General features: G+C 40.6%; 1 protein-coding gene across 1 annotated transcript in view; it reads right to left on the minus strand.

Annotated features, from left to right (window-relative positions):
* LTBP4 (latent transforming growth factor beta binding protein 4) overlaps nucleotides 1–13,857 on the minus strand; it is a 248,222-nt gene that overhangs the window by 59,957 nt on the left and 174,408 nt on the right. The window contains exons 9-14 of the mRNA XM_089659117.1: nucleotides 9,743–9,817; nucleotides 9,537–9,659; nucleotides 6,699–6,863; nucleotides 6,434–6,604; nucleotides 5,552–5,755; nucleotides 3,625–3,750 (exon numbers count right to left, since the gene is read on the minus strand). Of these exons, the coding sequence (XP_089515243.1) occupies nucleotides 3,625–3,750; nucleotides 5,552–5,755; nucleotides 6,434–6,604; nucleotides 6,699–6,863; nucleotides 9,537–9,659; nucleotides 9,743–9,817 (864 nt within the window). The remainder of the gene's footprint in view (nucleotides 1–3,624; nucleotides 3,751–5,551; nucleotides 5,756–6,433; nucleotides 6,605–6,698; nucleotides 6,864–9,536; nucleotides 9,660–9,742; nucleotides 9,818–13,857) is intronic.

Below are 13,857 nucleotides of genomic sequence, written 5' to 3' on the forward strand. Positions count from 1 at the left end.
CTTTTAAAATTGCTACTGATCTGGCTGTCGCTGAATTTACCACTGAATTGCAGATCTGCAAAAAGTATGCAGCAAATTAAGTCAGAACTCCAGATCTGCAAACTTGTTCCAAATCAGCGACTCAGAAAGCACTAAGCATTTGGAGCATGACAGCCAGGGAACTAGCATTTTCCAAAGGAGACTTTAGAAGTGGCACCCTGCGTATTCCTTTAAATGCTGTTGTTTGAAGAATGCTGATCAGCATTGGTTAACATCTTGATATCTATCTCCCCATGTAATAAATGCTGCAAGCTTCCCCATCTGTCTATAACACACACCAACCTGACATATCTGCGTTGTATTGATTTCCCTGTACACATGACCCTTGCTGGGAGCATTGAGAAACACTCAGTAAAAGGCGCCATTATCATTGGGAGCAGACTTCCAGGCTGCATATCCAACGTCATGGACTCATTCTTGTGCGACATGACTGGGGCAGATGCCAAATAGAGTTTTGTTTGTTTCTTCATCTGATCAACATTTGCATTTTTATAGCCTCTAACTGGAAACCAGAAACCATGAGAATACATTCCACTGGATTTCTGGACAAAGTATTATAAATATGAATAAAGCATTTAGCAAACCATTTAATGGACCGCTGGGTGTCCAACAGCAAGGGGAGGCGGGTAATCGGGCCAAACACATACGGACTCATTTATTAAAAACAGAGAAAATAGAAAAAATGATGTTCCCCATAGCAATGTACCAGGTCTTTCCTTTCATCATTTAAACTGGTTGTAAACCTCAGACATGAAATATGAACAAGGCATATCCCTCTATAGAGTGTAGCTGTTTCAATTAAAAGCAATAAGTGGCATTTCTGTCTGCTGCCTAGTTGGCGTTGGTGACATTGGAGGGAGCTCCAGCTGATTGACAGACTCAGCCTGTGTGCTGTGTGGAGAGGGTGTGTCTCTTCATTCCTATCAAAGCTCAGAGCTCCTCTCACTGAGTTCTGCAGTGTGTAATTTCAGCTCTCCGCCTCCTTTTTTCTGAATCCTCAGACAATCTTTATAAATGTAACACTTTGTACTGATGTAGAGAAGAGAACACTACAGGTCAACAGGTACAATTTATGTAGGAGGATTTGCTTCTTCTCTGTGTATCACCTGAGGTCAGTCAATTCACTGGACATACATAAGGGTTTACAACCACGTTAACCTTCATTACAAACAAATAGCTATAACTTTATTGGTTGCTTTGGCCAACACTTTTACCTTTCTTTTCCTTTCCACAGTTTTCTTTTTATACATTTGCTCATGTAATAAAAAAAAAGCCATCTTATTCCATACTGTTCAACACAATACAAATGTACTAAAACTACACTTTACCGCAATAACCTCCCTAGCGGTCTGATTATGTCCATATTTCTGTGCTCAAAGCGTTACATTTTTTTGCATGGAAATATGTATTTTTTTTATTGTAGGCCTGTAATTTTTAGGAATAACTCACTGAAATCTGTCCGAACAAGAGTCTAGTAAACATCCCGCAGATGATAAAACTTGAAACACAAAATCATAAATTCTAATTTAATAAATAATCATAAAAAATAATATAATAATAATAATAAATTTAATTCAATAATATAATCAAACCAAAAACACTGAAATTGGAAATATAGCACCAAGTTTGCACATCACTGAGCAAAGTCGCAAAATCGTTTCAGTGTCTGATGATGAATTTCCCCACGAATCATTATCACTCAATTCTGCAAGTGGTTCTGATTTACTATCGCTGTTCTCTAGCTGGTCTAAAACCACTTTTGACCTAAAGGGACGCTTTTTGGACGCCATGGACGTTTCTCAGTTTCCAGGCAGAAAGAACTGTAAAAATGCAGGCAGGGCACAGGACAAAGCACTCGGGACAAAATGTATGTGAAATGGTTTGATACAGTAATGTTTTACTATGTGATTTTAGTGTATTTAGTGAATGTCACTTTTTGTCATTTTCAAATTTCCCGCCGTTCCGTCCCCCGTATGTCCCAACGCTCGCAGGGGACGGAACCCAGATGACAGATGCTGGCATCGGCCGGATTACATTGCCGCGGACACTGCAGGAGGGACATCGCGGGAGCGCAGGACAAGGTAAGTGATCGAGGGATCGCGGAGCAAAGCTGCATGGTAAGCCTGAGTGTAGCTCGGGGATTACCGCTTGTGCTACTGAAACTTTACCCCGAGCTACACTCGGAAATACCGCCAGGGAGGTTACAGCTAAAATAGAATTCTGTAAGACTGACTTACAAACCAGGTACACATTTGTTATGCTTATCTATATATTCTTAAGCCATAAAAGTGACTGGCAAAACTAATCTGTTGCGGATGTGTGAGAGATAAGTTGTGATCCGTGAAATTTATCTGCAGATTTAGGTTTTAAAAATACACTGCAGCCTTGTTTGATTTGTCTGCCCAACAACGCATTGGGTAGATGTTACAATGGAGGGAGACCTGCTTGCCTGGGATCAGAATATATAGTTACCTGCAAGGTGTACCAAAAGTCTGGATCCATAGGCATTGAATTAATAAAAATCATCATTTCCATCATAGCACAGCTGGTCCAGGAACTGCATGATGTTGATGATACTGCCAGGTGTATGGGATACTGTATGTGTTTCTTACAAAAGTGGGAATTAATGGTTTTACAGCGATTAAGTCTCATTTCGTTTCAGCGGTAGCATCAACCAACATGTTACTGGTCTGAAAACAACCCAAACTAGACAGCTGAAGGCCACTGACAAACTGATCCACATTCCAGAATTATGGTGTGGGTGGGAATATTCGAGGAGAAATAAAGGGAAATTTACTTGCTAACATCTTTTGTCTCTCAGTTAGATGACATTCTTTTGTTGGAACAGCCTAAAATCTTGTCTTGCCAAGACGGTGCCCCACCACACTTTGCTATTGCTGTGAGGAATTTTTTAAAACAAACTTCCAAACAGGTGGATTGGTGGGCAAAGTCTAGTTGAATGGCCTCCTAGTTCTCCTAGACTCTTTTCCTTTGACGTCATTCAAAGTCAGTATTCTATTAGAATCGGCCCAGAACAATTGTTGCACTAAAGGAGGAAATCATCTTTGCATCAGTTCTTCTACATTAAATGTTTAATGTTTTTTAATTCAATGTGTATACAAATGTAGCCAAAGCCGTCAATTTGAGCATTTACTGTAACAGAACTTTTAAATACATTTTTGCCCATGGATCTTGACTTTTGGGGCACTCTACATCCAGTATATATTGAGCATTGACACTTTGATACATCTGGCTTTATAGTTGTCGGTGCATTAAAAAAAAACTATACAAAGGTGTTCAGGACAATGGGATGGACTGGTGTGAACAGCAATCCCTGGAAAAAAAAAAAACAGAATCCCTTAGCAGTTGGGTTTTCAGCATCTATTTCAAGGTTAAATTTCAATTTAGGCTTTATTGTACCTTAATGAGTTTTAGCTTTGTGATGAAAAGGCTGTGGCTTTATAACAAACATGTTGATGTTGTAAATTGTGTAAACACGGTATGGGGATGGCTTGGTTATTAAAAGCCTGGATTTAGGCAGGTATGCCCCCATTTGTGCAGTCATGAGAAATCATAAATTCTTACCGATACAGTGGGTGCCCTGTGTGCTCAACCAATAACCGTTGTTACATACACAGGTGTAGCTAGCAGGACGTGGCTCACAGCGCCCAGGACCACAGATCTGTGGGTTCAGCTCACACAAGTTCGACTCTGAAAATCAAAAACCAGGTTACCATAAATTGTGCTTTTTTTGTCTTATTAAAGTTTTTTTTTTTATGTAAAGGGTGGTTTTTCAAATATACCATATGTCTCATGGTTTAGGAGATTTTTATATATTCACTTTTGTTAATTTCAGATTCCATTCTTAAGGAATTAAAACCAATAATTGCTTTACTGCATAGTTCATGTGTTTGTTGTTCTCTTTTAAAGATAGCTGGAAAATTTGACTTTAAAAGTTTGTGCAATCACTTGTACAAGGTAACCATACATATGCTGACATAGTCATCTTTTTCGGGGTTGGCTATAGACAACCCATTTTGAAACCTTTCAGACTATCCACTGCAAAAGCTGAATATGCCAATAATATGTTTAGTGTTCTCAACCAATTGTATCACAGAGGAACCCATGAAATAATTTTCAGGTCTCACGAAAGCCAATTCATTAGGGTCAGTGGGAAAATTTACATTTACATTTGTGGGAAGAATGGCCTTACAGTGGTGTTCAGAATGCCATCCCAACATATGACTATAAAGATCATTGGTGTCCTGAAGCTGTCTCTGACAATTGACATTGTTCCCAGAATAATGTAGGTCCCATCAAATGGGTGGTCAGCCACAGCTCAAGGAAACCCTAGCAACTTCTGGAGAAACCCCAAGGTTCCATGGAACTCTGGTTGAGAAAGGTTGGATTTAGCCATATTATATCTACAACTTCAATCCTGTCCATTTTTTATCTGAACAGATCTTTGAATGTCACAGGGAGAATTATACATGACCTGATAATTGACAGATTAGGTGTAAAACACTGAAATATGTCTAAAGCTGACCATACATGTTACAATGATGATGGTACAATCCACTTTTTATATCTTTCAACAACTCTTTACTGCCAAGGCCTATCTGATTGTAACACAAGTGGCCACTATACCAACTATTATAGCTACAATGCTCATTGCTACCCCATCATTCCTAAGGGTAGCAGTGCCTCAAGATCTTCTTGCAATTGGAGTGTCTGTATTATAGGATAAAGAGACAGAGAATACTTGGGTGTGGGCTGAAGCACCAGGGGCAGAGGGGGAAAAGATCCTAAATTGTAACTAAAGGCAAAACTTTTTTAGTTTTGGATAGAGTGGAGAAGGATTAGAACACCTGTCAGGTTTCTCTTGCTGTCTGTGTCCTCGTTAGATTCACCCTCTCTATCTGTCCTGTTTACGATTATCATTAAAAGTAAAAGATAATCCCAAATTTTGGGTTGTCCCCAGAAAAGTTATAGAGGGAAATCTTCCAATGAGGCAACAGTTCTGGTTACAACCAAGGATTTCACGACTATGGATGGATTTCCACTCACTTCCTGTTTCTGCTGTGGGACAGGAAGTGACAGGAGACCTCCCCAATGGGACATAGGTGACAAAAAAAAGACCCGACGGGGGTTATAAACCTTGCTTACTTTATCCAAATAAAAAAAAATGTTTTGCCTATAGATCTACTTTAAATGTTAGGGTAAAAGGTGAGATTCAAGGTTCTGCCAATTTAGATCTTTTTTTTAAATACATTTGAATTGACTTAAATGTCAATATGCAGGTCAAATGCACCCAAAATAGGACATTTTCCAGCTTAGTTTATTTCCTTTTCCCCATGCATTTTCCTGTCATCAAAAAATATATAACCGGTCCAGTGTGAATAAAGCTTCAAAGGCTTTCATAAATACTGCTGGTTTACATTCTTCCAACAGGCTCTCAGAGTCCTAGAGCCCTATTGTCCTATTACAGGGCTGAGCGAGCCTTCACACTTACCCTGAGGAGGTACCTCCACCTCAGTGTCCACACGTTCTGGGGGAGAGGTGGGAGAAAGTCTTTCAAGTGTCACTGAAGGTCTGTTTATCTGTATTTGTGTCCTGTCTGGTCTATAAATCTGTATAGTGTCGGATATCCTTTGGTCCGGAGTTTGTGGTCTGGTCTGTTCTCTGTCTGGCCTCCTGTCATCCACAATGAAACGACCTACAAATGCAGACATATTGAAGTCATTTGATTACCCTGTGTTTTTGGTAAAACAAAAACCGAAAACATATATAACATGTACAGACAATGTGCCAGAGGAAAGGAAGTGAGGTATTATTAACTTGCCTCCACAATTGGGTGAAACACATTAAAGGCGGTTCTCCCACGAGTAGGAGACCAGGCTGATACCATTATTTACTAAAAGGAGCACACTATGGGGTTTATTTACTAAAACTGGATAGTGAAAAATCTGGTGCAGCTCTGCATAGAAACCAATCATAATTACATTCCTGACATGTCACATGCAACATAATAGTTTTTCAACAAATGTCCGTCCTTTATTATTAAAAAAGCAATTCCTGAGCTCCAGCAACTTTGCCTCAGTCCAGGAAATAGAGGTGTACCCTGCTTGATGCCTGAACAAAGATGTCACCATCCTTCTGAGGAGAAAAGTAGATGAAGCACTCTCGGGGAGTACAGGGATTTCTGTGGGAGGTGAAAATACCTTAGCGTGTATTCAACATTAAGAAATATACTGTGTCTGAGGCTAGGTCCACTTTAGTGTGCAGAATAGATGTAACATTCACTTCAATGTATGGAGCATGCGAAAAGCTAGGAGGACACTTATGTTTGTAGTAAAAGGAACAGGTTATAAATCTATAAAAATTGGACTCTTACTTGTGACGGGCCTCTGGGGTGGGGTAGCAGTGGTCACAGCCGTCCTGGATCCAGGATGACGCTGTACTGGTACCCTGGCCTGATCAAGCCCCACATAACGGTGGTTGATTTTCAGGTCTGATGCAGAATAATGGTATCCAGGCCCAGCAGGGCAGGTCTCCTTAAAACCATCTACAAAATAAAGCCAAATGACAATTGTTTTTTGCACAGCAGTAACGTTTGCTTAGCCAGAGCAAAATATTAAAATCCACAGATGGATTCTCACCTGTACCAAAGGGAGGACAGCTTTCACATGCTTTGCCCCAAGCTTTGCCCACACGACTGCAACAGCAGATCTGTTTGGTGATGTTGCGGAGGATAGGGAGAGAGCAGCCACCATCCCGCAAAATCCGGAAACAGGGGCCCTTAACTTCTGAGATCACATGATGGGCTAAGAGAAAACAGGATCCAAGAAAGCACAATCATTCAGTAGAATAATCAGAGGTAACATTTCCATCTCTACTATCAAATGATAGAAGAACATTTCCATCTCTGTTTCAAAAGTTTTATTGAATTTGCAACATTTTTACATGTCAGAACACGTGAACGGAGATAATATGTAAGCCTCACTCTACTTCGGATTGACAATGTATGAAAGCAGCCTAGCAAGGCTTTCATTTGGCATAACGATACAGGTCATTAGTCTGTTTTATCACTCGTAGTGTGCACTAGAAGCAACAATCCTAGGGACATCCCATCCCTATGGAAATGAAATAACTTGGATGGGTAGAAAACTTCTATGGTGGACAACTAAGAGGCATGGAGGGATGGAGGGCAAGAGGAACAAGCAAAGAGAAGAACAAGAGAAGAGAAGCAAACAAAAAAGTGGACACGAGGAGGAAGTGAAAGGAAGAAAGACTGACGAGCAAGAGGTAGGAGAATGGAGAAAAAGGAAGGGGGTAACCAGTGCTCACTGAGGTAGGACCCAACCACTGCAGGCCCATTCAAGAAAAATTAACTAGTGAGAAGAGCGTGGTCAGATTTTGCCAGCCAAGGGTCACAAATGTGAAATTTAGACAATCTATCATCATAAGTAGTTGCCATTTTCTTAAATGTCATACACAAGGTAATGTGCAATTTAAAGTATAACTAAAGGCAAAACCTTAGTGGAGTTGAGAGGGATTAGAACATTGTCAAGTGTTTTTAGCTGCCTGTGCCCCGGGAGAGTCACCCTCTCTATTTATCCTGTTTATAACCCAAATCTTGGGTTGTCGCCAAAACACAAATAAAAGGGAAACCTTCCAATATGAGTACTAATTCTGGTCACCCTGGTCACAACCAGAGATTCCCTCATTTTGGAGGGATTTCCTCTCATAGAACAGCAAGTGAAAGAAGATATCGCCAGTGGGACTTAGGTGACAAAAAAAAAACCTGACAGGAGTTATGACCCTCCCTTACTCTATCCAAAATGAATAAGCTTTTGATGTAGTTTATAATGTCACTTAATATTGTACACTTGCCAGCCACTTTATTGGGTACACCAGTTCAATTGCTTGGTAACACAAATTGGTAATCAGCCAAATCAATGCATTTAGGCATATAGATGTGGAGAAGATGACTTGCTGAAGTTCAAACTGAGCATCAGAATGGGGAAGAAAAGGGATTTAAATGACTTTGAACGTGGCATGGTTGTTGGTACCATACAGGCTGGTCTGAGTATTTCAAAAACTGTTGATTTCCTGGGATTTTCATGCGCTACCATCTCTAGGGTTTACAGAGAATCCGAAAAAGAGAAAATATCCAGTTGTGTGGACAAAAATGCCTTGTTGATGTCAGAAGTCAGAGGAGAATGGGTAAACTGGTTGCTGTGACATTCAGATGGTAGGGTCAGAATTTGGTGTAAACAACATGAAAGCATGGATCCATCCTGCCTTATATCAACGGTTTAGGCTAGTGGTGGTGGTGTAGTGGTGTGGGGGATATTTTCTTTGCACCAGCAAGGTGTACCTAATACAGTGACGAGCGAGTGTATGTCTATTTTGCTTATATTACTTTTATCTTTTTAGAATACTCAGTTCATTGTATGTAACAAGGGTGTGGATCCTGATGAAGTGAATTTCTTGTGAAACGCGTTGGTCCTACAGTCCAAAAATCCCAAAATTGATGATATGCACGGACTATTGAATTTTAATAGTATCTTTATGTTCCATATTGGTTTTTATGATTAGAAAAAAAAGACTCAACTATCCTTGTGTGATTTCTCGGTGGCATATACAAAGTCCCATTACCTAGTCTTTGGCAGCAAAGGTACTTTACTATACTTGTGTGTATATTAAGTGATAGTGCCCACTGAGAAACAATTTGTTGTTTGTAATACCAGAAAACCTCTACACGACTCTACACTATTTGACAAAAAGTTTGCCTTAAATTTTACTTTAAGTTCCTCAAAGGCAACAGTTAGCCTTTTCTAGGCCTGGCAGCCATCAGCAGTGAAAATATGGGTAAGCTAACAAAATTCGGATTTGGATCAATCAGATGGCTTTTTGTTTAAGCCAGAGCCTACAATGGGTTCTTTTGGAGGGGTCAATTTAGGATAGTAAAAACTATTTGGTAGGTGCAAGAACAAAAATGTCTACTCTTCTGACAATCCCACCAGGTATGTCCAAACGTGCCATTGACACTACACCTGCTAAAACAGCAGGAGAGGTATCCGGGTATCACATGGGAAAGGCAGAAGGGGACCAAATGCCCTCTACACCAGGGTTTCTCAACCAGTGTTCCATGGAAACCTTGGGTTCCTCCAGAGGTTGCTAGGGTTTCCTTGAGCAATGAGTAGTTTTTGGCTCTCATATAAGTACCCACTGACACCATTGATCTTTTTAGCTATCTGTAAAGAAGTAATTCTTCCAAATGTCCACAAGTTTAAGGAGCATTCTTCCCACTAACCATCACACTAATGTATCATGAGTTGTAGATATAGTGATTTGAAGTAGTTATTTCAAGGGTTCCTCTGTATCAAAAAGGTTTAGAAAGGCTGCTCTACACCATCTCTGAACCTAGGTCTCCACAGTTTTTCGCCTCCAGTTATTCAGGGGTTTTATGTTTTACAAGAAATCTTACTCACATATACAGCTGCTTCTTGAGGAATCCAGAAGATACCCTTCTTTGCACACACAGGTAAAGCTCCCTCTAGTGTTGACGCAATTTCCAAACTGACAAAAGGATGGATCTTTACACTCATCAATATCTGTTTAGAGAAGAAGGATTTTAGAGGAGGTCAAATTTAATATAGGTAAGAATGAGCTATATGTAATGTGTAAAATGGCTTACCTATACATGTTCCATTGCTTCTGGTATAGCCCTTAGGACAGGGGGATTCTGAAAAAATGCCAACTACAGCCCCTTCTGTGGAAGCAGAAAAGATGCATCAGGCTGATTTAATATACAGAATGTATAATCATTAGGGTCATAATCAATAACACATGACCTTCATAGTACTGTATGTTAATTTGTAAAATTATCTTCTGATATTATGTTCCTGTTGCTTTGTTTTCTTACCCTGATAAAGGGGGAGTTTGCAAACCTCTGAAACATATTGACCTTTTACCTGATGACTGTTCGTTGGTGATTAAGAAATTTACTGATATAGTAAAAGAATAGTATCCCACTACAACACTTGTCAAACACAAGGCCCATAGGCCAATTCCAGACTGCCATTTCATGTGGCCTTTGCACCTCTCCTTCAGCTGCAACACCCCCCTTGTCTCCACCCCTTCTTGTATCAGCAGTCAGCAGCAGAGAGGAGGACAGAACACACTGAAAAAACCTACAAATGCAGACATTGTGAAGCCATTTGATTACCCTGTGTTTCCGGGAAAGCAAAAAACTAAAAAATATATAACAGGTACAGACAATGTGCTTGGAGGAAAGGAAGTGGGATATGATGAACTTGCCTCTACGATTGGGCGAAACATGTTAGAGGTGGGTCTCCCATTAGTAGGAGACCAAGCTAATACCATTTTTTACTAAAAGAAGCACACTATGGGACTGGACTACCATGTCATGTGGCCTTCACACCCCTCCTGCAGCTGCAACACCCCCCTTGTCTCCACCCCTATCTTTTCTCAGCAGTCAGCAGCAGAGAGGAGGACAGAACTCCTCCTACAGATCCTGCACCTCTCTGTGCAGCCACAGCACCCTGTCGTCTCTGCCTCCCCTGGTCTCATCAATCAGCAGACTCCAGCAGCTGCCTCTAGACCCCCTCTGGTCCTCCTCCAGACTGCATTTTCCTCTTCCCAGCTTCTCCCTCAGCTTCAGCAGCACAATGTAAGAGGGGTGCACTGTGATGTCAGGGAGGATACTTGACTTCTGATGGTGGTGAGGGGTGGGGGGGTCATGATATTTGATGTATGGGGATGTGGGGTGCTCTGGACATCTAGTATTACGAGGTACAACCGCCCATTCAGAACAACCATAATGGTGATGTAGCCAACAATGTAACTGAGTTTGACACCCCTGTTCTACAAGCATTACCCCCTTAACTCTAGTGCTTTGGCACTGGGTGCAGACGCCCAACAGTCATGAACCACTCCATGTGCATCACTTCAATCGTCAAGAAAAAAGGAAGGATGTCGCTCACTGTTTAAAAGCTAATATTCAAGTTTATGAACTTCTTGTAGGAGTGAAATGCTTTAGATTTGGTAACACCAGGGGGATTAGTCTGTGCAGTGGTCTTTTCAATATACCTGAACTTTGGCTTTTAAACAGTGATTGGCTTCCTCCCTTTTTTCTGGACTGGATTAATACATCATTACATGAAATACCATAGGCATAAGTCATGTGACACTCTCATCTATCCAGTTCTGATGAATGAAGCCTACACTATATGACTTTACGAAGTTAAAGTGTTACTAAACCCACAATAGTAAGATCAGTCTGTATAGGCAGTAAAGCATGCTTGTTATACTCACTGTGAAACCTAAGGCGTTAATCCTCCATTATGTAAAACGGCTGTTTGATCCTGCCTTTTCATATCCTCCCCTTCTTCTACTGTCCCCAATCCATCTGGTAATAGTACAAAGCTCTAGGAGTCACTCTGCACATGCTCAGTTTAGTGTGGATTGCTAGAGAATTTTTCTTTACTTTAGAAGGATACATGTGATCAGCCTTCTCATATCCTCCCCTTCTTCTACTGTCCCCAATCCATCTGGTAATAGTACAAAGCTCTAGGAGTCACTCTGCACATGCTCAGTTTAGTGTGGATTGCTAGAGAATTTTTCTTTACTTTAGAAGGATACATGTGATCAGCACAGGGCCAATCAGCACTGTCCAGACAGAGGGTCAGGGGTCATGCAGCCTCATAGGAAAGTCAGAGGAGAATGAAAACTCCTCCTACAAGCTTTAACCAGCACTCAGTTGGACACTGATAAAAGTTACAAGACTGCTATATAATGCTGATGATAAAAAGTCTTCAGCAGTTTGTATTTACTAAAATAATTGCATTTCTATGTTCTGTGTACTGTGGGAGACCAGATATAGTGAATGCAGGGTCCTGGGTTTAGTAACACTTTAAGTAAAACTTAACCATAAATTACCCACATAAGAGACAGATTCTTCCTGTAGGTAAGCTAACACAATTTGGTTTTAGTTTACAAGGAGCTTTTCTTTTTAGAACGTCATCTGCTTATATGGGATGATAAATATTAGCCTGTCCTTCTGCTAAACTCTACCATAAAATCATCTTTCTGGAAGAATTATTGGAGGTTTGTCCCTCGGTGGTTCACAGATACGAGAGTGGGAGACCTCTGCTGAACCCAATAAAATTCCCGTCTGTTTTGTAATCACATTTATCTATCACAGATGGACACGATCTCTGGGATTTTGGTAAGGACAGATGTGTTTTTGGCATGGCTCTCCAAGCAGGATCATATGGGTGGTTTCTGGAAGAAGAGTGAACCCCCTCAAAGGTTTGGCTGCTTGCTTCTCATATCCTTGGGGTATGAAGGATGGCGCTGGCAATTTATACTCTGTACCAGTTCTGAGTGTCCCCATCCATCATCACTCAGGGACATTCTGTGATGTTCCAGTTGTTCACTTTTTTCACTTAACATGCAAAAAGGAACATTTATACAATCAGGGGTCAGAGATCCTTGTAAACAAAGTTGCAGATTGTTCCACGGAATGTGCAACATGTTTATAACAAGAGGAAGAGAAAATAAACCTCCGTGTCTCATTGAACTCCACATTTGCTGTTATTATGATAATAAAATTGGTAAAAAAAATTGCAATCCTGGAACAAAGTTATATTTAAAAATAAGCAGATTGATATCATAGGGCATTTTACAGATTCAGAGTTGGTTTACTGTGGCTATTACACCAATGAGCCTATTAAAAAAGATTTAAAGCTCAACCATGAAAAACTGTTTTTTTGTTTTGTTTTGTGTGGAGTGGGAAAGGGTTAGAACCCCCGTCAGGTTCTTACTGTTGCCCATGTTACAGAGATTTCCACTCACTCCATTTCTCCATGACCGGGGATGGGAAATGAGGGGACATTTTCCCAGTAGGGTTGGAGCAGAAAAATGAACAGACTGGAACTTTGGGCAGAGGAGGAGAGCAAGGTGTATGGTAAATGATAGAGCTTTATCATCTAAATATTGAAAACAATTTTAGAACCTCTGTAAGGTTTTTTTTTCCTGTGCTTTACTGTTTCAATGATTCCATCCCTCTCATTTTTGTTCCTGAAGTTAAAGGACTGAAAAGTGAGGGGAAATCTCCCCAACGTTGTGGTTGGAGTTGAGTAAGGAACTCCTACTAACCTATACATATATGAATCAGGGTATTGCTGTCTATTTCTTTCAAGGGCTTGCTCCAAATAGCTACTTTATACCTTGACTGTAGTCTTTCCAATGTCCTAACCACACACTTACTATGAGGGGTCTTCAGAAAGTTTCCACACTTTTATATTTTCGTTGGAAACAGTGAGGGTGGGAGAAGTAGCAATTGGTCATGTCTGAGAGTATCATGTGACTAGTGTGTCCGGCAAGCTGGCTGACCTTGCAGTTTAGTATACGAGTTGTCACGCTTTTGGTGAAGATGGCTGCGAATGTGAAAATGCAGAAACTTTTCAAAGAACCTTCATAAATGATCTACTGTCACTGGCACCAGCCATAGAGCTCAATGTAACAACAAAAGCAAAGAAACACTCACAGGATAGGTAAAGTGGACCTTTCAGTAAATTTACAAGTTCACATGAAGAAATTCCTCACGTTACAAAATACAGCAATAGTAAAAGACAGAAAAGCTGAGGGTTTTATCATTGCAGTCCTTGAGCTCTAGGCAGGTGATAATTCCTAGGGTATGATGTCATCAGTCTGCTGCAGGCAGGAGGAAAACTTACCTCAGTCTTCTCTTCCCCCAATGATCAGACTATAACACTGTATAAGTGC

The sequence above is a fragment of the Staurois parvus genome, unplaced genomic scaffold (genome assembly GCF_062004578.1).
Source record: "Staurois parvus isolate SC_StPar_1 unplaced genomic scaffold, SC_StPar_1.0 ptg001133l, whole genome shotgun sequence".
NCBI classification, from domain to species: Eukaryota; Metazoa; Chordata; class Amphibia; order Anura; family Ranidae; genus Staurois; species Staurois parvus.